This window comes from Chroicocephalus ridibundus, chromosome 6, assembly GCF_963924245.1.
Source record: "Chroicocephalus ridibundus chromosome 6, bChrRid1.1, whole genome shotgun sequence".
Taxonomy (NCBI): domain Eukaryota; kingdom Metazoa; phylum Chordata; class Aves; order Charadriiformes; family Laridae; genus Chroicocephalus; species Chroicocephalus ridibundus.
Genome location: NC_086289.1, coordinates 16523197 through 16547820, shown reverse-complemented (window position 1 = coordinate 16547820; position 24624 = coordinate 16523197). Strand labels below are relative to the sequence as shown.

Genomic DNA, 24624 nt, shown 5'->3' with positions numbered 1-24624 from the left:
CTCGCCCCTGCTTCCGGGCGGCGCGCGCCACTTCCGGGGTCACTCGGGATGCTGCGAGCGGTGCGCGGTGGTCGGGTCCGATTCCTCCTGCCGGTATCGGCACCGGGCCCGTCCCCCGCCCCGCCGGGCCCCCTCCGCCTCCCCCCACAGCGCTGCCTCCAGCGGCGGCTCCTGCAGCAGGCGGCCCCGCCCGCCTCTGCCCCGCCGCGCGCCGTGGGGCGATGGCTCCTGGCCTGTAGCGGCGCCGTGGCCGGTGCCGTGGTGCTGGGCGGCGTCACCAGGTGAGCGCGGCGCCCCGCCGCTCTTGTAAAGGCTCAGAGCCGAGGCCGCCGTCCCCGCCACCGGTGACCTGCTCGGGCTGTCCCTGCGGCCCGCCGCTGCCCTCCGTGCCCGGGACCTGCCCCGAGCGTGGCTGTGGGAGCCCCTCGCCTGTCTTCCCTCCTCCCGGGTTGCAAGGGGACATTGTGGGGTAGGGCTGGGAGCACCAGGGAAACACTGCCCCCCGTGTGCTGCTGCCAGACGGGGATAACTTTCTGTCACACGTTTTTGGTAATTTTAGGTCTGTTAATCCCTTATGGACTCCCTGATGTCCATCCTATTTCTAGCCATGGTTTTAAGGGCTGTCCGGTGCAGTTCTCACTTCAGTTGCGTAGATTTCCAGACCATCAGGGAGTGAGTTGTCCCCACTGGTGTCTATGTCTGCCCCCAGGCTGACGGAATCGGGCCTTTCTATGGTTGACTGGCACCTGGTGAAAGAGATGAAACCCCCCAGGACGCAGCAGGAGTGGGAAGCCGAGTTCCAAAAGTACCAGCAGTTCCCAGAGTTTAAAATGTGAGTGTGCAGAAGTGGAAGGATGGTGGGCTGAGCTGCTCAAGGAACTCTTGTAAGAGTGGAAGTATTTTCTAACATCACTAGCAAGGCACGCGAAGCCTTCTGACGGTGGCTCCTTCGCTGTCACTTCCTTTCTCTGAGGAAGGTGATTCCTTGTGGGATTTATGGCATAGGACTGCTGCATCACGTGAAACAGTTCTTTTTTTTAATGTCTTTAACAGCCTGAATCATGACATGACGCTGACAGAGTTCAAGTTCATTTGGTACATGGAGTATTCGCACCGTATGTGGGGCCGCGTTGTGGGTTTGGCCTACATTCTGCCTGCCGCCTACTTCTGGCGAAAGGGGTGGCTCAGCCGCCCCATGAAGGGCTGTGTTCTTGCGCTCTGCGGGCTGGTCTGCTTCCAGGTGAGCGAGCTCTGTAGCCGCAAGGATTAGCAGCAGCATCTCCTGTGAAAGTCTTCTGATCTAGTGTAGATGAGACAGTGGGATCTGTGACAGCTTGGGGAGGGGGGTGTCAGTGCTGGTTGAAGATGGAGGAAACAAGTTGCTTTGCCCCTGGCGTTTATCTGGTCTTAGCAGTTGCTGCGGCCCAGTCTGGCTCTAACCCCTCTCCTGTTTTGTCAGGGGCTGCTGGGATGGTACATGGTGAAGAGCGGGCTAGAAGAAAGGCCAGACTCTTACGACATTCCTCGGGTCAGTCAGTACCGTCTCGCAGCACATCTCGGCTCCGCACTCGTTCTGTACTCTGCCAGCCTGTGGACGGGGCTGTCTTTGCTGCTTCCACGACACAAGGTACAGAGTGGTGTGTCAGGAGTCAAGATCGCAGGGTCCTGTCAATTCAGAGGGTTGGGGGAGTGATGTGGAGGGTAAGGTAAGGGTGTGAAGGGCAATGGTGCTTCCGTTTTACTCTTTTTTCATGATTCTCATCTAGTGCTGCGTTACAAAATACCTTTTCTGTAAACTTCTCGGTTATGGGACTCTTCCTTTGACTCGTGCTGTTCTGCTCAAAAGTGATTAGCCTCAGAGTTTGGGCAAGCTCAGGCAGGGGTGTGTCTGGCTGGGATAAATGATTTGTACCGGTAACTGTGCAGTGGACTCTTCAGTTTATGCACAGGGTTGGACTTGTTTAGTTGTGGTTTTGAGGAACCACTGAAGTGTGACTGTGCTGTGTGGTGGTCTCTAGATTCCTCCTGTAAAAAACACGAGCCAATCCCTTGGCCCGTATATGCAGTGAAGTTTCTTCTTACCTGCTGCAAGCAGTGCTGGGAATACTTTGCCTTGATTTTTTTTTTTTTTTATTATTATTTTACAGTTACCCGAGACCCATCAGCTCCTTCGCTTGAGACAATTTGCTCATGGCACTACAGCTCTCATTTTTCTTACTGCTCTTTCAGGTAAGAGTGTTTCTTACTGCTGTCCCATCTGCCGCTCATTCCTCTCTGCCTTGTTTTTCTCCTGGTCTGGCAGGGACTGTGAGCAACTCCATCATGTCCTCTGGGAAAACTATTGCTCTCAGGGAGCTGACGGTCGAGAACTTCCCTTACTGGTCTTTCCCAAGCAGGTGGAGATGCAACATACAGCCTGCTTATTGCTGTGTGGTCTCTGTATGTGTTTGTGAAAGAAATTCAGGATCGAGCTGAGCTCTTGAGACAGGGTTGTGCAACCTGGAGTGCCAGCTGTGCCTCCTCTGGTAGTTTCATTTTCTGCTCTGGAATTCCAGGTGCCTTTGTGGCAGGGCTCGATGCTGGCCTTGTGTACAATTCTTTCCCCAAAATGGGGGAACGCTGGATCCCAGATGATCTCCTTGCCTTCTCCCCCGTGCTGAGAAATATCTTTGAGAATCCTACAACTGTACAGTTTGATCACAGGATCTTGGTAAGTGCTGTCTTCCTGCTGTGTCTGTGCTGCTTCTTGGTTGCCTCCTGCAGCCAAGCTGTTCTCTTTGGGCTGTGGTTCTGTCAGCTTGAGTGATACCCAGGGGTGTCTGAAGGTCCTGAGAGCGTGTTACCAATTTGCGTCTGCAGAAAGAGGAAGTTGAGCGCTCTTATTTATTTTCAGTGTGGTCTCCTTCCTTAAGGACGTCTTCCTCCTGCGCAAGTTACAGACTTTTGTTTCTTTGTGTCTCCTTTTCCGTAACGTGAGCTACAGAGCGGGGTAGCCCTCGCTACTGAAACAGCTGGGAAAGTTGTGTGAAATAAAACTTGGAAATCCCAATATTGAATGCTTCTACCAGCATTGCTGAACTTGCTTTATGCCAGTAACAGCCTGTGAAAATATCTCAGCGAGTTAAACCAATCCTGGTATTAAATACTGCTGCTGTGGACTAAGCCATCACTAAGACTAAAAAAGATGAAGCGACTTCGAAGAGGAGTCACCTGGGGTGACCTGCGCAGCAAGATTATGCTGTTGAACTACAGCTGAGGGGTGAAAATGAGATCAGCTTGCCACATGAAAGCTTCCACCTTTAATTGACAAGGTTACACATGGGGAGAGGACAAAAATAGTCCCTAATGATGTGAGGAAATGAGGAAAAGCTACTGGCAAGTAAAACATTAATTGGAAAAATGGAACTCTCTATAACTTTAGTTAAATTTCAGGGTTGTTAACCTGGTGTGCATGGGAGCTCTGGGATTTGGTCATGGCTGCTAGCACGTTTCCACAGTCAAACACTGCTCTCAGAATTTCTGTTACTGCATGGAAGGTGCAGCCAAAGGCCACTGCACGCATTTCCTTTGAGCTTTTCTTGAAGGGTGGTTGTTTCTCTTCCCTTCTGCAGGGAATCACCTCATTCATGGCTGTCACAGCACTGTACCTCTTCTCGCGGAAGATCCCACTCCCTCGCAGGACCAGGATGGCAGTGACTTCTTTATTGGCTGTGGCTTGCATGCAGGTACTGTGGTTTTTTTGGTTTGTTTTTTTTTTTTTTCTCCCTCTAGTCATTTGTAGCACATTGGCAAGACAGAGCAGCCCCTGGCTTGGATCTGTGCTGGCCCCAAGAGTCTGCCACTGAGAGGTGGAGCTGCCTGGGCCCAGGGCCTCACCATACTGCGTGCACACTCTGAATTGGAGGGTGGGAAGTCTGGCTGTGGCCGTGGGCCTTTCCACTCTGTACTCCGTGCTGGAGGACGTGTGTCATCTGCAGTTGCTCTTATCCCTTCTCCCTTCTTGGCAGGTGGGACTGGGCATCAGCACCCTGCTGCTGTATGTCCCCACGCCTCTGGCCGCCACGCACCAGTCGGGCTCCCTGGCGCTGCTCAGCACGGCACTCTGGCTCATGTGCGAGCTCCGGCGGGTCCCCAAGTAACCGGCTGGAGGAAGAGCCCTCCCGGGGAACTGGGCTGGGAGGCGGCAGAGACAGCCCCCACCTCGGGTGCACCGGGAGGGATGCACGCCCAGACGGGCTGTGCGCGGGGAGGAGGCGGCGGGTGCGAGCGCGAACTTTGTAATATAAAGGAGTTTTTACGGAGCGGCTGGTGTCTGGCTGGGTGCCTCCTTTGCGGAGCGAGGTGAGGAGGGATGCGGGGAGCCCCGGCGGCAGCGGGCGCGGGGGGGCCGGGCCGAGACGCGCCGCGCCGCCGCGGCGGGGAGGGGAGGACGGGCTGCTTGTGGCGCCCCCTGGCGTCGGCCCGACGTACGCCCGGCCTCGCGTCTCCACCAATGAGAGGCGGCGCTGACGCGCTCCGCCCGCGGATTGGCTGCCGCGCGCGGCAGTGGGCAGAGCGGCATCCGGTGCGGCGGCGGCGGCGGTGGGTCTGTCGGTGCGGGGCGGCCATGACGGCGCACAGCTTCGCGCTGCCGCTCGTCCTCTTCTCCGCCTTCTGGGGCCTCGTGGGCATCGCCGCCCCCTGGTTCGTGCCCAAGGGGCCGAACCGCGGGTGAGTGAGGGCCTCGAAGGGATACCGGGGGCGGGGGGTGCGGGAGCGGGCCTCACCGCCCTAACGCCGGTGTCTCCGCAGGGTGATCATCACGATGCTGGTCACCACCGCCGTGTGCTGCTACCTCTTGTGAGTACCGCGAACCGGGCCCCGATACCGCCCTTCCCCCATCCTCCGTGCACCTTCACCGGGCCCGGTGGCTGCTGCCGAGCCTCCTGCTGCGGATGAACGGGGCAGCCCGCGGGCTGCGGCCCGCCTCCCTGCCGGGGCAGCCCTCCCTCTGCCACCTCCTGGAGGCGGCAGCATCCCGGGATCCTGGGCCCTGCCCCCGTGCTACCGGGGCTGACGGCAGGTTGTGTCCCTTTGCAGCTGGCTCATCGCCATCCTGGCCCAAGCCAACCCCCTGTTCGGGCCGCAGCTGAAGAACGAGACCATCTGGTACGTGCGCTTCCTCTGGGAGTGAGCAGTCCTCGGGAGCTGGCGCCTGAAGAGAGACCACCCCCCTCCCAAAATCATCACCGTGAGTGGGCAGAGGGCTGGGGTGGCAGAGATGTCCCCGCTTGTCTGCCTGTGTCTGGCTGGGGAGGGAGCTGCAGCCTGGTTCTCACTTGGTGCGAGATGCTTTGGCTTCTGTGCATTGTGGCTGTGGCAAGCTGGTCTTGGTGTGGAGCTGCTGCTCTGCGCTGGGCCTGAGCAAACCAAGCGCTCCCCCTGAGCCTGTGGTTCCTCAGGCACTGCCCTGTAGGGGGTGCGGTTTGTAAGTGCTCCCTTGTGGGTGCAGTTTGGTACTAACTTCTCCTTTCTCCATCCCCCAGCTCTTGCTGCTGTTCCAGCCTCTATCCTCCTGTACCAGGCAGCCCCCAGAGGTGCTGGGACAGAGGCTGGATCCGCTGCCCAGCGCACCCTGAGCGCTGCAACCTGGACCGATGATGGCTGGGCCCCTGAGCATGGCAGGCAGCACCCCTGCCTGGGATGAGGACCTGGTAATCCTGGCCCCGAGAGCAGACACGCTACCAGGGAGAGATCTCCTCAGCTGGCTGAGTGCTGCAGTTATTGACACTGAGCACCATCCTGAGAGAGATCTGCGTGCAGTGCCAGTGGATCCTGTCCCTGCAGTGCTTGACCTGCTCCCTCTAGTGCACTCAAGCCCCAGCCCCCTGAGTGAAACCCCTGCTCGTAGCCCAAGCTGCCCAACTAGTTACTGTGTCCCTGGTCATTTCAGGCACCAGCTGCCCCTCTGCGTGCAACGGGCTCCTGCCTTCTCATCCTCTGTTGTGTGGTCAGTCCCCTGCGGTGAGGGTGGTCCTTGCTAAGACAGATTCTGGCTGTGGGTGTGAGAAGGGAGGGCTGACCCTTGAGGAGCATGCAGCCCCCCGTGGGTGTGATGAGGGAAGCGCTGGGATGTAGGGCAGGGGATTCTGCCGCTTGGCAGCCTGCAGGGGGGGTTAAAGTGGTGCTGTGTCTCCTCCCACCTCAGCAGTGAGGGTGCTGCAGTAGTGTCTAGGTACCCACCACCACCACCACCTGTGTCCAGGTTCTGAGAACTGAGTAGGGCATTGTGTTTTAGGTTTCCCCTTATTTATCAGATAATTTATCTGTATTTATTTATTTGTCTGTGTTTGTTAAATTTGTGTTGTGGAAATAAATCCTTTTTCTAGTAAGTGATGCTGGAGGCAAAGTCACTTGATGCTTTGAGGCTGAGGAACAGTCTTGGTTTTATTCAGGCTTCTTCCCTCTAAGCCTGCTCTTGCACCATGAGAACAAGGCTGGGATCCTCAGCTGTGGAGCAGAAGGTTGGCAGCACACTGGGTGCCTGGAAAGTTTTATCCTTGATGCCACCTGTGCACTTGTCCTGTGGGACTGGGGTCACAGGTAGGCAGCAGCATGTGCTAGAGGGAAAATTGTGTACGTGTCCAGCCTCCCTGGTGGTAGGCAGCTGTGCTGGGGCCATCCCTGTGGCTGTGCAGCAGCTGGAGAAGCTTAGTGGCTCCTTTTCTAGGCTGGGGTGGGGAATTAGGTGAAAAGCAGGGAACAACATCTTCCAGGGGCTCTGAGTGGCCAGGCTCAATTTCCTTGTGTTAAGAGGAGGGAGGAGAGCAGAGCAGCAAAGGATGCTGCCTCCGAGAATCACAACAGTTCAGTTTGGATCATTGCCGCTACCAGCCCCCAGTCATGCTGCCAGCCCAGAGCCATCACTGTTGGGGAGGTGTTTGCTAGAAAACAAGACCAGTGTTGGATGGCTCAAGGAGTTTGTTTATTGCTACAGGAATGGGAACAGCCGAGTTCAAGTAAAAAGTGACGATCTTCATTGGGTCATCAGGGGCTCCAGCCCCAGGGGAAGAAGGCTCGTGCCTGTGCGCAGAGCCACAGCCCAGATCTGCCCTGGGGCAGTGAGCTGAGCTGGAGTGAGGTGGTTGCCCTGTGGGCAGGCCCAGCCTGCGCTCAGGGGAGAGAACCACGGGTCCTGGCAGTAGTGCCTGATTAACCTGTGGGACATCACGGGGCAGATGCGCCGAGGAGGGAATGTATGAAAGGAAACACAGCCCACTTTGGTGGTGCCTTAGGTACCAATCCCTGAGCTCTCGGTGCTGAGCCTGGGGCAGTGGCTAGGACTATGGGAGGATTGTCCTAGGAGGGGAAGACATGGCAAAGAGCAGGACACCTCTTAAAGAGTGCTCTGAGAGGGGCCAGGCTGGGCAGAACAGCCCCCTGGAGCTCGTGGCTCACCTGGTTCATGGACTTGTAAAGGACCTTGGGTGATGACCTACAGCACCTCACCAGCTTGCTCTGCAAACTGGTGGCTGAGTCATGGGGTGGCCTAGTGCTTCAGGCAACAGCCCTGGGTTGGCCACCTCAGCGATAATGTCCTGCTTATCTGAGGGACCTGCCAGGGCTGCAGCCTTGAGCCCGCTAGCAGCAGAGGACTTTGCTCTACACCACGTAGCAAGGAGAAGGCCGGAGGCCAAGGAACATGAAGATTAGGACTGGGGCGAGGCAGAGAGGAAAGCTCTGGTGGCTGTAGCTGCCTTGGCCCACAGGTTTTGGTTCTGATGTGGAGATGATGGAGTGCAGAGTTGAGATGGTCTTCAAGAAAGAGTCCAAGCCCTCGGAGCCCAGGCTGTCAGACAGTCCTGGTTCTGCTGGTGCAATGGGACGGTGGGTACCACCAATGTCATAGCCCGTTTCCCTGGCTTGGTGGTACCACCACCTTGTCCAGCCAGAGCAGGGTGAGCTGGGCCAAGCGCAGCTGCCGGCGGTGGATGCGGCGCAGCCGCAGGAGGTAGAGGACTATGGCCAGCACTACGACCAGGATGCAGGCGAAGAAGAGATAGTGGTTGTAGACAAAAGAGAGGCGCAGCCAGGAGGCATGTGCTTGCCGGATGCTCTCCTGCCGGAGATCCCTGTGGAGAGGAGTCATCAGGACTGGCCGTGAGATGCCATGGGATACTACCAGGGTCCTGCGCCACTGCTCCCCTTGCTGAGGCAGCAGAGCCCTTGCCCGGTGCGGTAACTCCTGCTCCTCCCCAACCACCCTTCCCTGAGCGATGCCATCAGCAAGCAAATGGTACCTGAGTGGCAGAAACCGTGTCTTGTAGAGGATGGCTCCCAGCGTCCACTGCACCTCCCGGTCGTACACCAGCTGGGCCGTGCGCAGGCTGGGGTAGTCCAGGGGGAAACGGAAGCCCTGGTGAAGGACTTGGTACATCCAGGCTGATTTGAAGCACTGATACCTGCAGGCACAGCACATGGGAGCATCAACCAGATGCTACCACCTGCACCACGGTCCCTCACCCCAGCAAAAGCCCCCCAGGAGGTCTGGCCACGGCAACCCCCCAGCAAAGCCACTTACTTCAGACGGTGCTGGTCAGCATGTGCCGAGTAGAGGCCGCCACGGAAGCGCTGGGTCAGCACCTCCCATCGCTGGCTGCAGTATTCCTGGGAAAGGGAGAAGTCAGGGCTCACGGCAGAGAAACGGCCCCTGCTCCCTCCCAGCCCCAGGAACAGCATCTCCCCAGCACTCACCTGGGCGGCAGAGGTGAAGATGGGGGCACTGTAGCGGCCCCCCAGGCGCAGCACATCCTCTGTGCAGTAGAAAAACTCAGAGAAGCCGTAAAACTCGCTATTGCCAAAGTCGATGGGTGCTTTGTAGGCCCCCACCAGGGAGGCCTGGCTGCTGTTGGACCCAGCCAGGAGGGGCTGCAGCTGCTCCGCGCAGGCCAGCCAGTCCCCTCGCCCTCGCACGTACAGGGTTTGGCCACCCCTGGCCACCGTGTCCTCCAGCCCCACGGGCAAGCAGGGGTCCAGGAAGGGTATCTCGGGGCTCAGCCCTGTCCACTGGCTGTGCAGGCTGGAAAACAGGCCAGGAAGGCAAGGCAATTGCGTGGGGGGTCTTGTACTACCCCCCAAAGCCTAGCCTAGTGCTGCCCCACATATGGATACCCCCTGCACCAGACCAGGCTGTGGCCCCTTGTACCCCGCAGTGCTGGCACCCGCCCCGCCACCTCCTGCTGAAGCCAAACTCGACAGATCTGTCATGGTGACCTGTGGCCACGTGCCCCGAGCACCTGCAGGGGGTAACAAGGCACAGCCACCCCACCCCGCTTGCGGGGATCCGCACCCCTGTGCAGCCCCCGGGGATCTGGAGGCAGGGTTTGCTCCCGGCACAGGAGTACCTGGGCACCAAGCCTCTCCGCCTCTGGCGACAGCTTCACGTAGTGCTCTGGGAAGGGAAGGAGAGACAGGAGACAGAGAGCTCGAGGTGGGGATGCGATGGAAGGATGTGCCGAGTGAATCGGTGCTGGAGACAGAGGGAAAGTCAAAGCAAGAAAAGCCAAAAGCCACCAGAGGGGCCTCCTCGCAGCCTGCCATGAGGAAAGGAGGAGGAAGGCAGGGAGATATGGCACTGATAACGCCTGCCAGGCTGGGAGAAGGGCAGTGCCTGTGCGCTGTGTGCCAGCCCCAGCATCTACTGCTGCCAGCGTGGCTGTGTGACCTATTATCACCACAGGCGGCTCCTGGGGCAAACCCAGTGGGGAGAGGGTGATGTGAAGGAACCAGCACCCCATTTCGCAATGCGGCACCGCTAGGTGAGGCAGCAATACCGGTTGTGCACATAGGTCTGGTTCAGCACAAGCTCCTCATAGCGCTGCCGGGCAAAATTGCCCCCGAAGCCCAGGAAGGTGTTGACGTAGACGCGGTACATGTGGCCAGTGTGCTGCACGTCACAGCCCAGGTTGAATTCTGCCAGCAAGCTCTTAGCAGCCTCCTCCTGGGGACGCAGAGGGGTCCGTGATCAGCAGGGACCCAGGGAAGGCAGGGGCTGCTCTGGGGGCCATCCGGCCAGATACGCACCTGCTGTGGGGAGGAGAAGGCTCCAGAGTCGGGTACTTCATAGGCGATTTGCAGGGAGGCACCGCCCATGTCTAGGATCCCAACTGTTCGCTTCCGAACCAGGGACTGTCCCTGGTCCCCCAGTGCTACGGTGACCACCGCATCCTCCTCTGCAACGCACAGCAGCGTGTCAGCGAGAGGCAGGGCCTGGGACAGCATCTCGTGCCTTCCACCGTTACGCGCCAGAGCAGCCTCATGGGGCTCTTCCACCCCTGCAAGCAGCCCCCAAGAACCACTTGCAGGGCAGTGGGTCTTGGCACTCGGGCCTGGCTGCCTCCCAGCTTTGTACGTTCCCCCAGAGCATCCACCACTAGAAGCCACTACAGGAACACTACTACAAACCCTCTCTCCACAGTTCTCCCAAAATGCTGCAGGTGCCCCCCCCACCCAGGGCCTTGTTCCCGTGACCGGGGCAGGTGTCCCTCCAGGTCCCAGGTCCAGGAGAGTTTCATGCGCGTGGCTGGAGTCAGGCATTGCCTGGCCAGAGGGGCAGGTGCTGCCCACTCCAGAGCTTGCTCTTAGCTCCAGCAGGGCTCTGCTCAAACCCTTCCAGCCATCAGACTCACCATCCTCGTGATCAAACCGCCCCAGGACAAAGTTGATGCCGATCCAAGCATAGACACCTGTACGAGACAGAAAGTGTCATTATGCCAGTACACTAAAGGGAACCAAGCAGTGCTTTGCGGCAGCTCCTACCTTCCTGTTTGCCTGAAATCACTTCTGCGTGTGATTTGGAGAAGAGGAAATCAAACTCCAGGGGCACGTTTCTCGCCAAGTCCTCCAGGATTGCAGCTTGCTGCCTGCAAGAGCACAGGAGAGGGACAGATGCCGAGGCACCTTCGCCGGTGACGCTCCCGCTGCAACACACCCCACGTCCAGCCCCCCCCCGAGCCCTCCTGCTGCACCCAGCGTGGAGACGGGAAATTACATCGATGCTTTTCAGACTTCAGTAAAAAGCGTCTCCTCTCAGCTCCCTCCCAGCGTGCCGAAACCCCCCTCCTGCAGCCCGCGCTGCTTGCTCCTTTCTCCAATCCCCCCCCTGCCCAGGATTCCTAATTCTCCCTGAGGTGCAAGACGAGGTAGCTGCCTTCCCCCTTCTTGAGGGGTCCCGGCGGGTCCCCGTGTCCCCCCGCGAGGAGTCACCTCTCGGGCAGCAGCCGCATGCCGGCCGTGCATAGGATGTACAGCGGCGTTTCCTTGTGCTTCTGGACGGGGACGTGGGCCGCCGCGAACTGGAGCAGCGGGCGCAGGTAGGGCGTAGCTTTCTCCGGGGCCGCCGCCGCCGCGGTGGAGATGCCTGCCCGGGGAAGGGAGGCTGTGAACCGGCCCGGCCCCGCCGCCGGCAGCGGCCGGACCCCTCCCGTGGGGCCGGGAGCGGGGAGGGGTGGCACCGACCTGGTTTAATTTTCTTGACGACGGGGCGGCTGCTGCGGTCCCTCATCTGCTTGATGTCCAGCAGGTCGTGGGGGTTCCCGTTGTGCGGGGGCCAGAAGTAGACGAAGACCCGGGACCCGCTGCTCCCGCAGTCGATGACCACCCCGTAACTGAGGGCCAGGTCCTCGGTGTCGGTGGCCGTCAGCTCCTCCACCCGCGCCAGGTACCTGGGGGCCCGGGAGGGGCGGGGACAGGGAGCCTCAGCACCGGCTGGCACCGGCGACCCCCGGCCCCCCGGCAGCCCCCGGCCCCGCTCACCTCTCGTCGCGCCGGCTGGCGCGGGACGGCGCGGTCCAGCGGCGGGGGGCGGCAGCCACCAGCAGCAGCAGCAGCAGCCCCAGGACGAGGGCCAGCCCCAGCGCCGCCGGGCGCTGCCGCGGGCCCAAGAACGGGCAGGGTCCCGCCGAGCGCCACGACGGGCAGGAAACGCCGATCCTGTGGGCAGAGGCCACAGCTCAACACCGGGACCGGCCCGGCCCCGCACCCCCCCGGCCCGGCCCCGCTCACCTGGCCATGTGCGCCCTCCGCCGCCCGCCCGCGCATCGCCCCGCTGCCGGCACCCGCCGCCGGTACCGGCGGCCACGTCACCAGGCGCCCCCACCGCGGCCAATAGGGGCCGCCGCAGCCGAGTGCAGCCGGGCGGCGCTCCGCCTCCCGCCGCCGCACCGCCCAATCGGCTCCGCCGCCACGCCCTGCCGGGGCCACGCCCCCCTCGGCCCGACGACCAATGGGAGCGCGGCGGGGCGGTGCCCCCAGAGGCCGGGGGCCGAGCCCGGCTTCGCCCTTGCTCCTGCGTCCGACCTTCGCCGGGCGACGTCACACGGAGACGTCCTGCCGCGCGGCCTATCGCGGCGTCGCCGCCAACACCCAGCCAATCCGTGGCGCCCAAATAAACAACACGCGCCGAGAGCCGGAGTGACGGGCGAGTTGACCAATGGCGGCTCTCCGGCCCCGCGGAGAGGAACGGCGGGCGGGCCAAAGGTCGCGGGCTCGCCGCCCAATGGGCTGCGCGGCGGGGCGGGGCGCCAAGTTGAGGCACCCAATGGGCTGCGCGTGGCGACGGGGCGGAGTGTCCCGTCGGCCAACGGACGGCGCGCCTCAGCGCGCCGGAGGGAGCGGCCGGCCAATGGCGGCGTGCGAGTCGCGACAGCGGCGGCCAATGAGCACGGCGCGGGCGGGCAGGCGAGCCAGTGGGCGCGCGGCGGAGGCGGGCGATAGACGGCAGCGGCCAATGGGGACGGCGGGGCGGGGCGGGGCGAGAGGCGGGGCTGCGCCGCGCGGGGCCGGGGCGGCGGCGGCGTCGGTGGCGGCGGCGCCATGGAGCTGGGGGCGGGCGCGGGGGCGGGCGCGGGCCCCGGCGCGCGGGGCGGCGCGGAGTCGGGCCGCGTCCTGCTGCTGCTGATGGGCAGCGGCGGCGGCGGCGCGGGCCGGGCGCGGCGGGGCGGCGGCGCCGAGGCGGAGGCGGGGCCGGGTCCCGGTGCCGGGGGCGGCCCGGGGGGCCCCGAGCCGCGCTCCCCGCCCGCTCCCGACTACGAGGCGCTGCCGCAGGGCGCCGCCGTTTCCACGCACATGCTGGCGGGCGCCGTGGCGGGCGTCATGGAGCACTGCGTGATGTACCCCGTCGACTGCGTCAAGGTGCCGGTACCGGCGGCGGGGCAGGGAGGGGGGCGGCGAACCGGGGCCTACCGGGGAGGGAGGCGGGGGGATGCCCCGGCCCGGCCCGGCCCGCGGGGGGTGACGGGCCGCCCGGGCGGGCCTTGTGTTGCAGACGCGGATGCAGAGCCTGCGGCCGGAGCCCGCCGCCCGCTACCGGAATGTGCTGGAGGCCCTGTGGCGCATCGCCCGCACCGAGGGCGTCTGGCGGCCCATGCGGGGCCTCAACATCACCGCCACCGGCGCCGGCCCGGCCCACGCCCTCTACTTCGCCTGCTACGAAAAGTTAAAAAAGACGCTGAGCGACGTTATCCACGCGGGGGGCAATAGCCATGTGGCCAACGGTACTGCTCCCGAACCCCCCGCCGGGGGCTACCGGGGGCCGCCGCACTGGGGCGGGGAGCGGGGTGGGGAGAGGCCGAGCGTGGCTGCGGGGAGGTCAGGTCCGGCCTGGCCCCGCTCGGCCGCAGGGCGTTGGGGTGCCACGGGTGCCCTAAAGCCCTGTGCTCTCTGCAGCCGCTGACGGTACCGGGCTTGAAGCAGGTTAGTGGCCCCGGCCTGGTGGACGGGAGCTGCCCGCAGACAAGCCGGGACCGGCTGTGACGCTGTGGGTTGGTGACAGAGCTCGCTCCAGCAGCGCTGCGCGCTTTCAGAGCCCGTCACGCCGTGGTGCCCGTTACTCGACTCCAGGAGCCGCCGCAGTGGGCAGAGCGTGGGGCCGAGGGGAGAGCAGGGCACGGCCCGCCATCGGCAGGCGTGCAGTGGAGCGCTGTCGGCTTTCTCTTCCGTGGGGCCTGGGGACACTGGCCGCCCTCTGGGCCTGTCCCCAAGTGAGTCCCGGTCGGCCCACGGGACTTGACAACCTGTCGCAACCCTCTCCTTCTTTCTTGAGCTCTCTCCGGGTGGGAAGTGCTGAGGACCAGCCCGCCTCTTGGAGGGGAGATGGAGGCCGCCTTCGGATCTTGCCCTCTTCCAGGGGTCTCCTCCTGTGCCTTGGCGGGGGTCTCGGGGCCGTGGTGGAGCCCCGGGGTCCCTCGCCTCCCACCCCTCACATGTGGCAGTTCTTGTTTTGCAGGTGCAGCCGGGTGTGTAGCAACGTTGCTCCACGATGCAGCCATGAACCCTGCTGAAGGTAACGATGGTCCTGGCCTGCCGGGGAGGGGAGGATCAGGCGCTGCCCATGCCACTGGGGTCCCCTCTGCGGCACGGAGGGTGCTGTCCTCATTGGTTGCCCGACTGCAAGGACCCTTTGGGGGCCAGCGGCTCTGGTTAGGGAGCCTGCTGGCTGCCCGTTTTGGAGGGGGTAGGTGGAAGAGATTAGTTCTGGGGAGCGCAGCAAACCCCAGGTTAGGAGGAGCTGGGAGGGCACCAGCCTTTCACCCAGGGGGTTGGCTGGGGACAGTGACTTGGGGCAGGAGAGAAGGCAAGAAGTTATTTCAAGTGTGTGGAAATTGGGCATTGCTGTGGTGAGATCTCGGGAAGATGTTGTACAGTTCTGGGCCTGCGTTCAAGAAGAAAATGAAAAGAATGGGGTACAGAAAGCATGCAGAGAAGTCAGGAGAAGGGAGATCTTGTGTTGTGGAATGTCTGGAAGATGCCGATTTTGTTGAGCCTGGTATGTATGAAAAAGGCAGAGGGAGTTTGTAATTGAAGTCTGTGGATATGGTGGGAGAAGGAGGAATAACAAGGGAAGGCCAGCCATGAACGTATTTTCTCCTCTTAAAACTGGAGGGTATGTGGCGGTGCAGGCCCCAGCTGATCTGGGCCCAGCAAGGTTCCTGCCTGCTGGGACCCCAAGGAGTAGGCAGGTGTGTGGCCAGGCTGTTGTCATTCCTTCCCTGGAGCTCATCGTCTTATCGTAACTGTAGTAGTCTGTAGTCACATCGTTTTTAGCTCTTTGTGGCCGTATTGCATGGGGGAAGGCAGGACAGCAGCAGGCTGCACTCTGGGCCTGCTCTGGATGTGGAGGGGGGGAATTGGCATCTGGTTCTCGCCCCGGAACGGCTGCATTTCAGCGGCGGCCACTAATGATTTCTGGCTGGTGGGCTCTGCCGCGTGCTGTGGTTATTCTGGGCTGCAGCGGGGGCAGCTGGGGAGGGACGGGCTCATCCAGATCAAGAGCTGTTGGAAAATAGGAGAATAGATGCAGAGGGGGTTCTCCTGACTGCGTGGTAGCTCTGCAGTGGTGGATGGGGAGATGTCGGTCGCTTGGAAGCAAGGGTGGACCTGTAGTATAAGGTCCCGAGCATCGAGGTGTTCCCTGGGGCCACGACAGCTGCAGGGTTTGCAGGTGGAGATGTCTGTGCGACGGTGATGCCTCGGCAGATCTGAATGGCGGCAGTCTTGCCTGGGGACACGCAGGGCACTGCTGGTCTGAGTTGTCCGTCATTAGCTCTTACACCAGCGTGATCAAACTCCGGGCACTTGGAGGAAGCCTGGCGCTGCGCTTACCCTTTCTCTCTCCTCTTCCCCGCTGCGCCTGGGTTCTGGCTGCTGCTGGATGCCGCCGTCCATCCCAAGTGGTCAAACAGAGGATGCAGATGTACAACTCGCCTTACCAGCGTGTGACGGACTGTGTGCGGGCTGTGTGGCGCAACGAAGGGGCCGGAGCTTTCTACCGCAGCTACACCACCCAGCTCACCATGAACATCCCCTTCCAAGCCATTCACTTCATGACCTACGAGTTCTTGCAAGAGCAGCTCAACCCCCACAGACAGTACAACCCAGGCTCCCACGTGGTCTCCGGAGCCTGCGCGGGGGCTGTCGCTGCCGCTGCCACTACGCCTTTGGACGTTTGCAAAACGCTGCTCAACACCCAGGAGTCCCTGGCCTTGAGCTCCAACATCAGCGGACACATCACAGGCATGGCCAATGCCTTCAGGACGGTGTACCAAGTGGGCGGTGTGACCGCCTACTTCAGAGGGGTGCAGGCGAGAGTCATTTATCAGATGCCCTCAACGGCGATCGCCTGGTCCGTGTATGAGTTCTTCAAATACATCCTCACCAAGCGCCAGGAGGAGCGGCGGGCTGGGAAGTGAGCCAGAGCCAAACGCCATTCCAGACCTGCTTCACCTCCCCTCCTGGTTTGTCTTCTGACCCCTCTGCCTTTCGGTTTGGTTTGTGTTGAAGAGAGGGGGCAGCGAAGCCCTTCGGGCTTTAGCGATGCCGTTTTTTGCCTATGGCTGCTGCAGCTCTGCTCAGGCTGCATGGTTTGCTCTCTCCCGGGCTCCTCCGAGATGTCCCGCTGGGAGCTGCAGCCCAGGTCACGTCCCCTGGCACTTCGGTGGAGCTGTGCTCCTGTCCTTCCCTTAACCAAAACCTCCTCCCACGCAAAGCTTGCCCCTCCTTGGAGGGGAAGGCGAATGTCCTGCCCTCCCACTGGCAGGGCCAAGCTGAGCTCGCAGTCGTCGAGGAGGGGGCAGCAGCGCTGCCCAGGATGCTGGGGGCTTTGTCTGGCTTTTGGCTGAAGCGAAGTGTAAGCCTTGCCGTTGTCTTGTAGCACGCACACGTGATGCTGACTGACTGCCCCGGTGGTGGTGGGGGGGAGGATGGCACTTGAGGAGGGGAGCCTGTAGGTTTGTTATTGTTCCTGCTCTTGACACCTCCAATAAAAACTGTTCTGCTCTGTCCTCATGTCACCTTCTTAACTCCCGCATGGCCCAGCTCCCGGCACCGCTCCTTTCTGACTGTGCCCGGTGCTCAGCCCTTTTGATGGGTGCCAGAGAGGAAGGGGGATGGGGTTCGGGGGCGGTGGCGGGAGGAGGGGTCCTGCCTGGCCCGGCCGCCCTGGCAGCATGCAGGGAGGGTGATGGTCTCCATCTCCTCTGGCTCATGGCCCAGCCCATTGCATGGTGTGGGCCATGACACCACTGGAGAAGGTGAGGTTTATGCCTCCTCAGACAGGCAGTCCCACACCCCGAGTCTGACCGGGGTTCCTCAGGATGCCTCCAGAATGCCCTGAGTGGAGGCAATGGCAGGAGAGCCCTGGGTTGTGCGTGTTGGGGACAGCACAGGAGTTTCGGCACTGGGTGAGGCTGGAGGGCTTCGTGCACCTCGCACAGGAGATTTGGGGCTTTTGCCTCCTCACTTTGAGAAATTAAACTAGTTTGTGCCTTGTTAGGTGTCTTAAAACTCTATCAACACGCTTGCTCAAAATGCTAATATTTTGTCTAACGTAATGATAATTAACAGAATAGCTTATTTTTTTTACCATTTTGTTAGCTGTCTTGATACCAACTTCTTTTAGGGTCCTACCCAGCTCTGGACCTGCGAGCCAGCTTCAGTGGGTCATGTTCTGAGCACCGAAGTATCACCAACTTGCGTTGACCTTCCCAGAGCAGAGCTCAGCTCTGGATTCCTCCAGCTGGGTGCCCCTGGGTGACGCCTGGCTTTCGCGGGATGCTCCCGTGGTGCCTGCAAGAGCAGTATCCATCCCACAGTGCCATGCCCAAAATATCTCCCTGGAGGAAATGCGTTCACAGCCGTGGTATGTGCTGCCGGCAGCATCTGGGTCAGCTCGGGGCTGCACCAGAGGATCCACTGGCCTGGCCTGGCCAGCACGGAGGGCTGCGAAGAAGGGAAAGGGGTTGTCCTGCAGCTGGAAAGGCTGCTGGGCGAGCAGGGGGGGATGCACAGCCCTCGGGGGCATCAGGCTCCAGCACTGCCAAGAGGTTGGATGCCTGACACCCTGCCCAAACCCCATCCCAGCCCCGCTCCACCTTTCCCTTAAGCATCTCTCTTAGTTCCTGGGGGTGGGTGATTGAGGCCAAGTCACCACCGGTGGGAATTTTGACGGCTGCCCAGCAGTTCTGGGTGTCCCTGGGCACAGAGCAGCCACAGCCAGTGCTCCACAGCCCAAGTCTGCCTGGGTTGCAGGCTGCGCCCATCCTCTGCTCCCTGGCATGGGCTGCAGGCTCCTGGTCCCTGGTTTTTCTGCACAAGCAGGAGGACGAGAAGCTCCTTAAAGAAACAAAAGCTGCCGGAAGCCAGGAGCCTCCATTTTCCCCCACCATTTCAGGAGCTGGGGCTTTAAGAAATAGCCTGAGTATTGCAAGATTTGGCAGCCCTGCCACTCCTCCACCCAAGAGGGAGAAATCCGAGAAGCAGAAATGGCTGGGAGAGACCAGGGGAGGATTAGCTCGGCGGGCAGGGCATTAGACGGGAATTTGCAGAAGACGGGTACGACTGGGCTCTGCCAGGGTGGGTCCTCCTGCCCAGAAGTTGCCCGCTGTTGGCAGCGGAGCTGCAGCTTCGCCTTTAGCCCTCACCACGCACCGAGGCAATGACGGACCCCGCGGAGGGGAAGGCATAAACATGGGCTGGGATGGGGGAAGATCCACACTCTTAAATCCATCATCCGCCGGAAGAAGCTCTATAAATGTCAGCGGGTGAAGGCATGATTGAAGGTGACTCCAGGATGTTTCCAGGAATAACTGCCCACAGAAGTGCTGGGGGACGGAGGGAGACCCCCGGGAACGGAGAGGTGATACATCAGCACAGCGCAGGGATGCTGCCACGTGAGCAATGGGCCCGAGCGCTGCCCTGGCAAGGGCACGGCCTTTCTGGTCTCCTGGCATTTTGCCAGTTTGCCCAGCAGCAGCTGGGTGTTGCCCAGAGCAGGCGGCAGCAGCCCTGCAGAGGATGGCATTGCCTGCCAGTCGTCTGGCTCTGCAGGGACAGCAGTGTCATCCAGGGGGTTTCCAGATATCCCTTGGCCCAGGCCATGAGAGACTGGAAAAATCCCCTGTCCTGCTGCCATCTCCATCCCCCGAGCTGAACTTCTGCCGCAGACCAAGGGCTGCCTGTGGCTGCTGCCCAGGTCTGCCGGGGTGCCGTGTCCCCTCACCAGCCAGCCTGGTTCCTCTGGCGCCTTTGGCGTGATGAGATGCCCAGAGGTAACAGGGTTATTGGCTGGTTCTGCTATGGCCGCTGCCTTTCCAAGGTCTGATAATGCCTCCCGAAGCCACGCTGCTCTGGGTCTGTCCTATGGCCTCCTCGGTATTTGGCTGCACTTCGGATGAGATCCCTCCTACAGCCTCTTCTGAGTAAAGAGACTATTTTTGGCTTTCCAGCAAGGAAGCCATGCTCAGCCTGGCAGAGTTTTGGAGACAGCCCTTTTTCCTTTCGCCTCCCTGCAGGATCCCTGGCCACATCCAACGCGGGCAGGGATTTGCTGCCTTGCCGTCCCGTGTCCAACCATCCCTCAAGCCCTGTCCTGCTGCTGGTGCCAGGATGGGGGTCCTGCGTGGGGGGCAGCCCCCGAGCAGGCAGAGCCGGGCAGCGCTGCTGGCCTTGCCCCGCTCTGGGTGACAGATCCAGGGCTGCCGCAGCTCTGATGTGGCAGGAGCCCAAGCTATTTCGGGCAGCCCGAGTTTGCCGTGCCAGGAGCAGCTCAGGAGCCCCCGGCTGCCTTCCTGGGGTAACTGGAGATGCCTGTGCTCCTGCAGGTGAAGGGTAGTGCTGGGGTGAGGGGAGCTGAGGGGAGTTCATCACCCCCAGAGCAAGAAGGGGAGATCCCTCCAGTGTGTCTGCCCCGTACCTTTGGCCAGGGGACGGTGGGCTCCTGAGCTGCTCCTGCCCCAGGGACCCCACACAGGGTGCTGGATCCCAGCCCGTAGGGCCCTTTGCCAGCCCAGCTCGGGGGCAGGTGCGGGGGGGCAAGGGCGCTGCCCTGCCAAACTGCATCCCTGCCCCTCCTCTGCCAGTGCACTGGGCTACCCTGAGCGTTCCTGCCCCCCGGCCCCTCTGCAGCGGGTGCCAGATGGCCCTGCTCAGTGGGAGGAGGTGGCTGGGACCCACGGGGAGCGCGGAGGTGGGCTCCCAGCCTCCCTCCAGCTCCAACCCGCCCTGGCTCTGGGATTCCTCAGGGCTCTGTCAGACCCCCAATAAAGTCATACAAGTTCTCATGACCCCACGGCCTTACAGCGGTGGTAAACGCGGGCGCCAAGGCTGCCTGGACACAGAGCAGACATTGCTTCTGGTGGGCCCTGGGAAACCCTCTTCTGACCCATGTCACTGCCTGGGTTAAACCACTGAGAGACAACCCCTGGCTGGGCTGGTCCCAGCCTGCCCGGCTCCGGCTGAGCTTCGCAGCAGTGCAAGGACGTAAGGAATATAGCCTGAAAGGTAAAACGGAGGCTGAAAACCTGCTTTCTCAGCTGTAAAGAGTCATCAGAGGAAGGCCATCAGAGGCCCATCCCCAGGGCTGGGCTGGGACTGCACTCAGCGTGTCTGGTTTCATGGGGAGATGCTGGCAATACCCATACTTAGCACAGGGTTATGTGTCAAAGTCCCCCGACAAGGGGCTGCAAAGTGGCTCTGGGGAGATGCTGCCTGGCTGGAGCTGGGGTGCAGGCAGACAACGTGCCTCATCAGGAAGATGGCAGAGGTGGGAGAAGAGCCGCTCCTGGGCTGGATGGAGATGGCACTGAGGTGGCAGCAGGGGACGCTCCCCCAAGGGCACACGGGTGAGGACAGTGGGGACAGCTCAAGTGCACCGTGACACTAGAGCCTGCCCCAGGATCAGTCTCAAAAGCAGTTGAAGCAAGGGCTGTTCCATGGATGGAGATGGGGGTCTCCATCCCTAATCTCCCTGGCCCAGCGTGCCTGCAGGTGCTGCACTGCCGGCAGTGCTACCCCTGGAGAAACCCTGCAATCTCCCCCGGGGCACACAGGGTGACATAAGAGCTTCCTGGCAGGGCACAGACTGTGTCCAGGTGGGTGCCAGGAGAAATGCAAACCCAAGCAGCCTTCTCCTCTGTCCCCAGCACCTTTGGGTGCCCATTAGACCTGGGCAGTATGTTGCCCAGAGTACAGCCAAGGGCTATTAAAAGCGGAGGGAGTAGGGAATTGGGCCAAAATTGGGCTGTACTTCCAGCAGGGACGCAGCTCCCTCTGGTGAGGATGCAGCTGTAACGGGCACCTCAACCATCACAAATGTCCTTGGGCAAGGACTTGCCGGGGGTGAATGCGGTAGCTGGAGGCAGCGGGCAGTGCCGGGGCATCAGGAGCTTTCAGAGGGGGTCCCGGCGTTGGGTGAATTGCACTGCTTTGGGACAGAAAAGATAATCAGAGCTAAAAACCTGTTGGCTCTCCCACAAAGACATGCTGGATGCTTGTGCTTAGTAAAAAAAAGAAAACAAAAAAAAAACAGAAAGCAAAACATTGCGCACTAGAAAGGGCCCTGCAGAGTGGCTAGAGGCCGGGAGGGGATGCTGGCCCTGTCCCCAGCTCTCCCACTGCAGTGGGGACACATGTGAGTGCTTTCCTTTCGCCATGTGCACAAGCCCCAGCGATGCTGCCCACGTGTGTCGGGAGACCCCCAGCTCCCACAGAGCTCAGCCATGGGGAGACACCAGCCTGCCAAGAGCCGGCGCAACCAGCCCAGCCTTCCCGACGCCCAGCATGTCCCACTGCTGTCCCCAGCGCCAGAGACGCGATGCCAGCGGGGGGAGGCAGCTCTGCCCGCCTGCTCTGCACCCCCCCCCCAAGCCTTGCAGGGGCACTCGGGCATCCCCAAACTGAGCCAACACCGGACACAGCGTCCCTGTGCCATGGGGTGGTGGGGACTGAGGGGTACCTGTCGCTCCCTGTCCCCGGGTGCTTGCCGATAGATGGCGGTGGCGTATCTCGCTTGGGGACAGGCCCCGGGAGCAACGTCCCAGCTGGCAGCCCGGGACCCCCCGGGCCCCGGCGGCACCCACCTGCAGCAGCCCCAGACACGGCGAAGGTCATCCACGGGAAAACGACCATGGATTTTATTGTCTCGGGGCGGCTCTGGCCTTCAGCAGCGCTGTCTGCTCCGGAGGGGACAGAGATGGAGTCCCCTTCTCCGGCAGGGTCACCCGAATCCCTCGTAGCAGTGCTGCGCTCGGTCTCCCCGGTGCAGGGTGGAGAGAAGGAACAGCTGAAATATGCGAGTCCCCCCACCCCACTTAGTCAGGTGTAGTGACTTGTGATGCATGGGACAGGCTGGAGGACTGGGGAGGGTCTGTGGCCACCAGTGACACATCCAAGGAAGGGAGGCAGGTCCCTGGCCTTTGTGCCGGCAGGCAAGTAGCAAGAGAAACCTTCCCTGGAGGCACCGCAGCACAAGTACTGATATTTTAATTTAATTACCTGATCCATGGCTGGACACAGATTTCTTGGCGCTGGAGAGTGCTTGTGTGACAACCCCACATTGCTATCACCAGGAGGAGCTTCCAGCTCCAGGCACCGGCTGCCCACCGAGCACTGACATCTCCGCAGAGCAGCCTCGGCAGCTCCCAGCTCATGGCGTGGGGCAACTGCGCTGGGAAGCGCTGCAGGGCAGGATCTGCTGCTCCAACCCAGCTCCAACACAGAGGGGCAAGAGCTGGGCACCACCCCAGCACACAGCTGGGTCCCTGGGCTCCCAGCTCCAAGGCAGCGGGAGGTGGCTGTGCCTGGGTGGAAGCAGACGGGACCAGAACTCAGTGAGGTCTGCCCAGGTCCATGGGCAGCCTGGCCAGCCTCGCTGGGAGCGGGCATCTTGCTCCCTCCCCAGGCAAGCTCCTTGTTGATGGCAGCGAGTGGGTGGTGAAGAGAAAAGGATGAAGGGCGCGAGGGGGAGGGATGACCATAGTGCAGGAGGAAGGAATGGAAAAAGATGTCAGGAAGGAGAGGAAACCAGAGCAGATCTGCAGTGCTACAGAGGGAGCAGCGCTGCTCCTGCACAATCCCTGGCATGAGGAAGACGCCTCAGAAAACTAGCTAGCGCTGGGGTTTGGATAGAGCCTCCCTGGGAACCACCGGACAGAAGCAAGTTCTGCTCATGGGCTCCTCCTTGGCCAGGAAACTTGAATGAAAAAGAGAACTGGAGTCCATGCACAGAGCAGGCCTGAAGCCTCATAGTTAAAGCCTGGACGCCCCAACAGTCCCTCCTTTGCTTTAAGCCTGTGCATTGTTTTAGAGAATCTCCTCCCTGTCCAAAATCAATCGGCACCTCCCCTCCCTGACTCCCAAACAGCAGTAAATCCCCCCCGTTCGACTGGGAAGAAACAACATGCGCCCTCTGCCCCTTGATGATGGCCCTCCCCATCTCTCCCTCCCAAATGTCCCTCCATCCGCACCACGGCCGCAGCAGGACCGTGCCAGAAGGGTTTCCACCAGCACCCTGCAGCTCTTGCCTCGCGCCCCGCCTGCAGTGTCCCGCTTCGCCCCGGGGCGCGGAGGACAGGGGATGGGGTACGTCACGGGCGGGCACTGCCTCCAGCACGGCCACGCAGCAACTTCCCTCCATTGTGTCTCCCCTCCCTGGGCAGCCCATCCAATCTGCGGTCTCCCACCATCTCCCTCCCACCGTCCTCTGCCGGCTGTTCCTCCTCTTTGGAGCGCTTCACTTCCGCCGCCCTGATCCGGGCCCTCCGGCACCGCTGGCTCTTTGTGCCGCTCCATCCTCCCCATCGGCTCCGGGGCTTGGGGCGAGACTCTGTAGAGGGGTCCCTCCCACTAGCCCCCTGCCCTCCCCCCAGTCTGAGCCGGTGGGACAGCTGGGATCTGTCCCAGGAACAGAGCTGGCTATGGTGGACATCTAGAAACTTCCACCGCCGTGCCACATCAGCCTGCAGCTGGGCCTCTCGGCACCGCTCCAGCTCAGCGTGGGGAGAGCGGGGCCGGGGAGCACACACGGGTGTCACCAGGTGTAAGTGGGGTGAGCACAATGCTGACCTCACACTTGCAGCAGTGCTGGGTGCTGTTGGTGCTTGGTGATGCTGGTTCCGCCCGGCATCGCCTCTTGTAACATGGTCCTGGGGTCCCTGTATGCCCCTTCACTCTGCTTAACTGTCCGTGCTCCAGAGACCGTGGCTATGGATGTGGGCAGCATGACCCATGGCCGGGGCTCAGGTCTCATCCGGAGCCTCTGGGTGCTGCTGGGAATGCAGTGGATTTCTAACCAGCTGCCACATACTTGGAGGGGATGTGCTAAGCTGGGAGCGCCTCTCACACACCCTGATTTTGGAGGAGCTTGTATTGTGGTTACGATTCCTCTGGCTTGCGCAGCAGGGCATGACCTCACGCAGGTCCCCTATTTTTGCAGACAACCGTCTGGCAGAACATGGAGGAAAATGCAACTCTTTCCTATGGCGGAGACAAATCTCCCCAGCCTGACTGCTGCTGTGAAGAGAGAGCATTACCTATCTTTGTTCTTGGCTATCCTGTTTCTACCCACGAGACCACAGGGCCTTAACCACTCATCTCCGAAAGCCAAGAGCGGGGCCTGGGCTTCCTCTCCCGCGACACCTTGCTGCCATCCAGCAAACAATCGGCTGGGTGTGCCGCATCCTCTCCCAGCGCCGGCCCCGCGAAGCCTGCCGGCCTCGGGGTGGCTCGCGGGACAGCGGGGTGCCGTGCCGAGCCAGGGCTGGGACACACAGCCTGCTGGTTGCCCGCTCTGTCCCCGCCGTGCTGCGATGGAAA

At 61.4% G+C, this 24624-nt stretch overlaps 4 protein-coding genes across 5 annotated transcripts; 3 read left to right on the top strand and 1 right to left on the bottom strand.

The window, feature by feature from the left end:
* Positions 1 to 5: 5 nt before the first annotated feature.
* Positions 6 to 4301, top strand: LOC134517991 (cytochrome c oxidase assembly protein COX15 homolog). Its single transcript, XM_063340135.1, has 8 exons — positions 6 to 281; positions 710 to 832; positions 1054 to 1240; positions 1460 to 1627; positions 2148 to 2229; positions 2556 to 2710; positions 3612 to 3725; positions 4008 to 4301. The coding sequence occupies exons 1-8, from the start codon at positions 49 to 51 to the stop codon at positions 4137 to 4139; spliced, it is 1194 nt and encodes a 397-aa protein (XP_063196205.1). The 5' UTR covers positions 6 to 48; the 3' UTR covers positions 4140 to 4301.
* Positions 4302 to 4477: 176 nt separating this feature from the next.
* Positions 4478 to 6375, top strand: ATP6V0E2 (ATPase H+ transporting V0 subunit e2). Its single transcript, XM_063340142.1, has 4 exons — positions 4478 to 4710; positions 4792 to 4839; positions 5080 to 5230; positions 5526 to 6375. The coding sequence occupies exons 1-3, from the start codon at positions 4493 to 4495 to the stop codon at positions 5171 to 5173; spliced, it is 360 nt and encodes a 119-aa protein (XP_063196212.1). The 5' UTR covers positions 4478 to 4492; the 3' UTR covers positions 5174 to 5230; positions 5526 to 6375.
* Positions 6376 to 6488: 113 nt separating this feature from the next.
* On the bottom strand, positions 6489 to 12191 carry ENTPD7 (ectonucleoside triphosphate diphosphohydrolase 7). The gene is made up of 12 exons (XM_063340134.1): positions 12043 to 12191; positions 11794 to 11970; positions 11497 to 11702; positions 11245 to 11398; positions 10798 to 10901; positions 10668 to 10724; positions 10063 to 10211; positions 9813 to 9979; positions 8734 to 9058; positions 8561 to 8646; positions 8280 to 8441; positions 6489 to 8111 (listed from the first exon to the last, which is right to left on the bottom strand). The coding sequence occupies exons 1-12, from the start codon at positions 12048 to 12050 to the stop codon at positions 7883 to 7885; spliced, it is 1824 nt and encodes a 607-aa protein (XP_063196204.1). The 5' UTR covers positions 12051 to 12191; the 3' UTR covers positions 6489 to 7882.
* A 124-nt stretch (positions 12192 to 12315) lies between these two features.
* SLC25A28 (solute carrier family 25 member 28) lies at positions 12316 to 16817 on the top strand. Of its 2 annotated transcripts, none has more exons than XM_063340140.1 (4): positions 12316 to 12457; positions 13304 to 13532; positions 14264 to 14320; positions 15709 to 16817. In XM_063340140.1, the coding sequence occupies exons 2-4, from the start codon at positions 13310 to 13312 to the stop codon at positions 16224 to 16226; spliced, it is 798 nt and encodes a 265-aa protein (XP_063196210.1). In that variant the 5' UTR covers positions 12316 to 12457; positions 13304 to 13309; the 3' UTR covers positions 16227 to 16817. The 2 variants fall into 2 exon arrangements, with proteins under 2 accessions (XP_063196210.1, XP_063196211.1); XM_063340141.1 differs by lacking the exon at positions 12316 to 12457 and adding an exon at positions 12838 to 13170.
* The last annotated feature ends 7807 nt before the right edge of the window (positions 16818 to 24624 follow it).

Coding starts and splice junctions, on each gene's coding strand:
- LOC134517991 (XM_063340135.1), top strand. CDS start 49: ATGCTGCGAGCGGTGCGCGGTGGTCGGGTCCGATTCCTCCTGCCGGTA. Junction 282..709: donor GTGCTGGGCGGCGTCACCAG/GTGAGCGCGGCG, acceptor GTCTGCCCCCAG/GCTGACGGAATCGGGCCTTT. Junction 3,726..4,007: donor TGGCTGTGGCTTGCATGCAG/GTACTGTGGTTT, acceptor CCTTCTTGGCAG/GTGGGACTGGGCATCAGCAC.
- ATP6V0E2 (XM_063340142.1), top strand. CDS start 4,493: ATGAGAGGCGGCGCTGACGCGCTCCGCCCGCGGATTGGCTGCCGCGCG. Junction 4,711..4,791: donor CCCAAGGGGCCGAACCGCGG/GTGAGTGAGGGC, acceptor GTGTCTCCGCAG/GGTGATCATCACGATGCTGG. Junction 4,840..5,079: donor GCCGTGTGCTGCTACCTCTT/GTGAGTACCGCG, acceptor GTCCCTTTGCAG/CTGGCTCATCGCCATCCTGG.
- ENTPD7 (XM_063340134.1), bottom strand. Junction 10,725..10,797: donor GATTTCAGGCAAACAGGAAG/GTAGGAGCTGCC, acceptor TGTCTCGTACAG/GTGTCTATGCTTGGATCGGC. Junction 8,112..8,279: donor ACACGGTTTCTGCCACTCAG/GTACCATTTGCT, acceptor TCCTCTCCACAG/GGATCTCCGGCAGGAGAGCA.
- SLC25A28 (XM_063340141.1), top strand. CDS start 12,853: ATGGAGCTGGGGGCGGGCGCGGGGGCGGGCGCGGGCCCCGGCGCGCGG. Junction 13,171..13,303: donor ACCCCGTCGACTGCGTCAAG/GTGCCGGTACCG, acceptor CTTGTGTTGCAG/ACGCGGATGCAGAGCCTGCG. Junction 14,321..15,708: donor AGCCATGAACCCTGCTGAAG/GTAACGATGGTC, acceptor GTCCATCCCAAG/TGGTCAAACAGAGGATGCAG.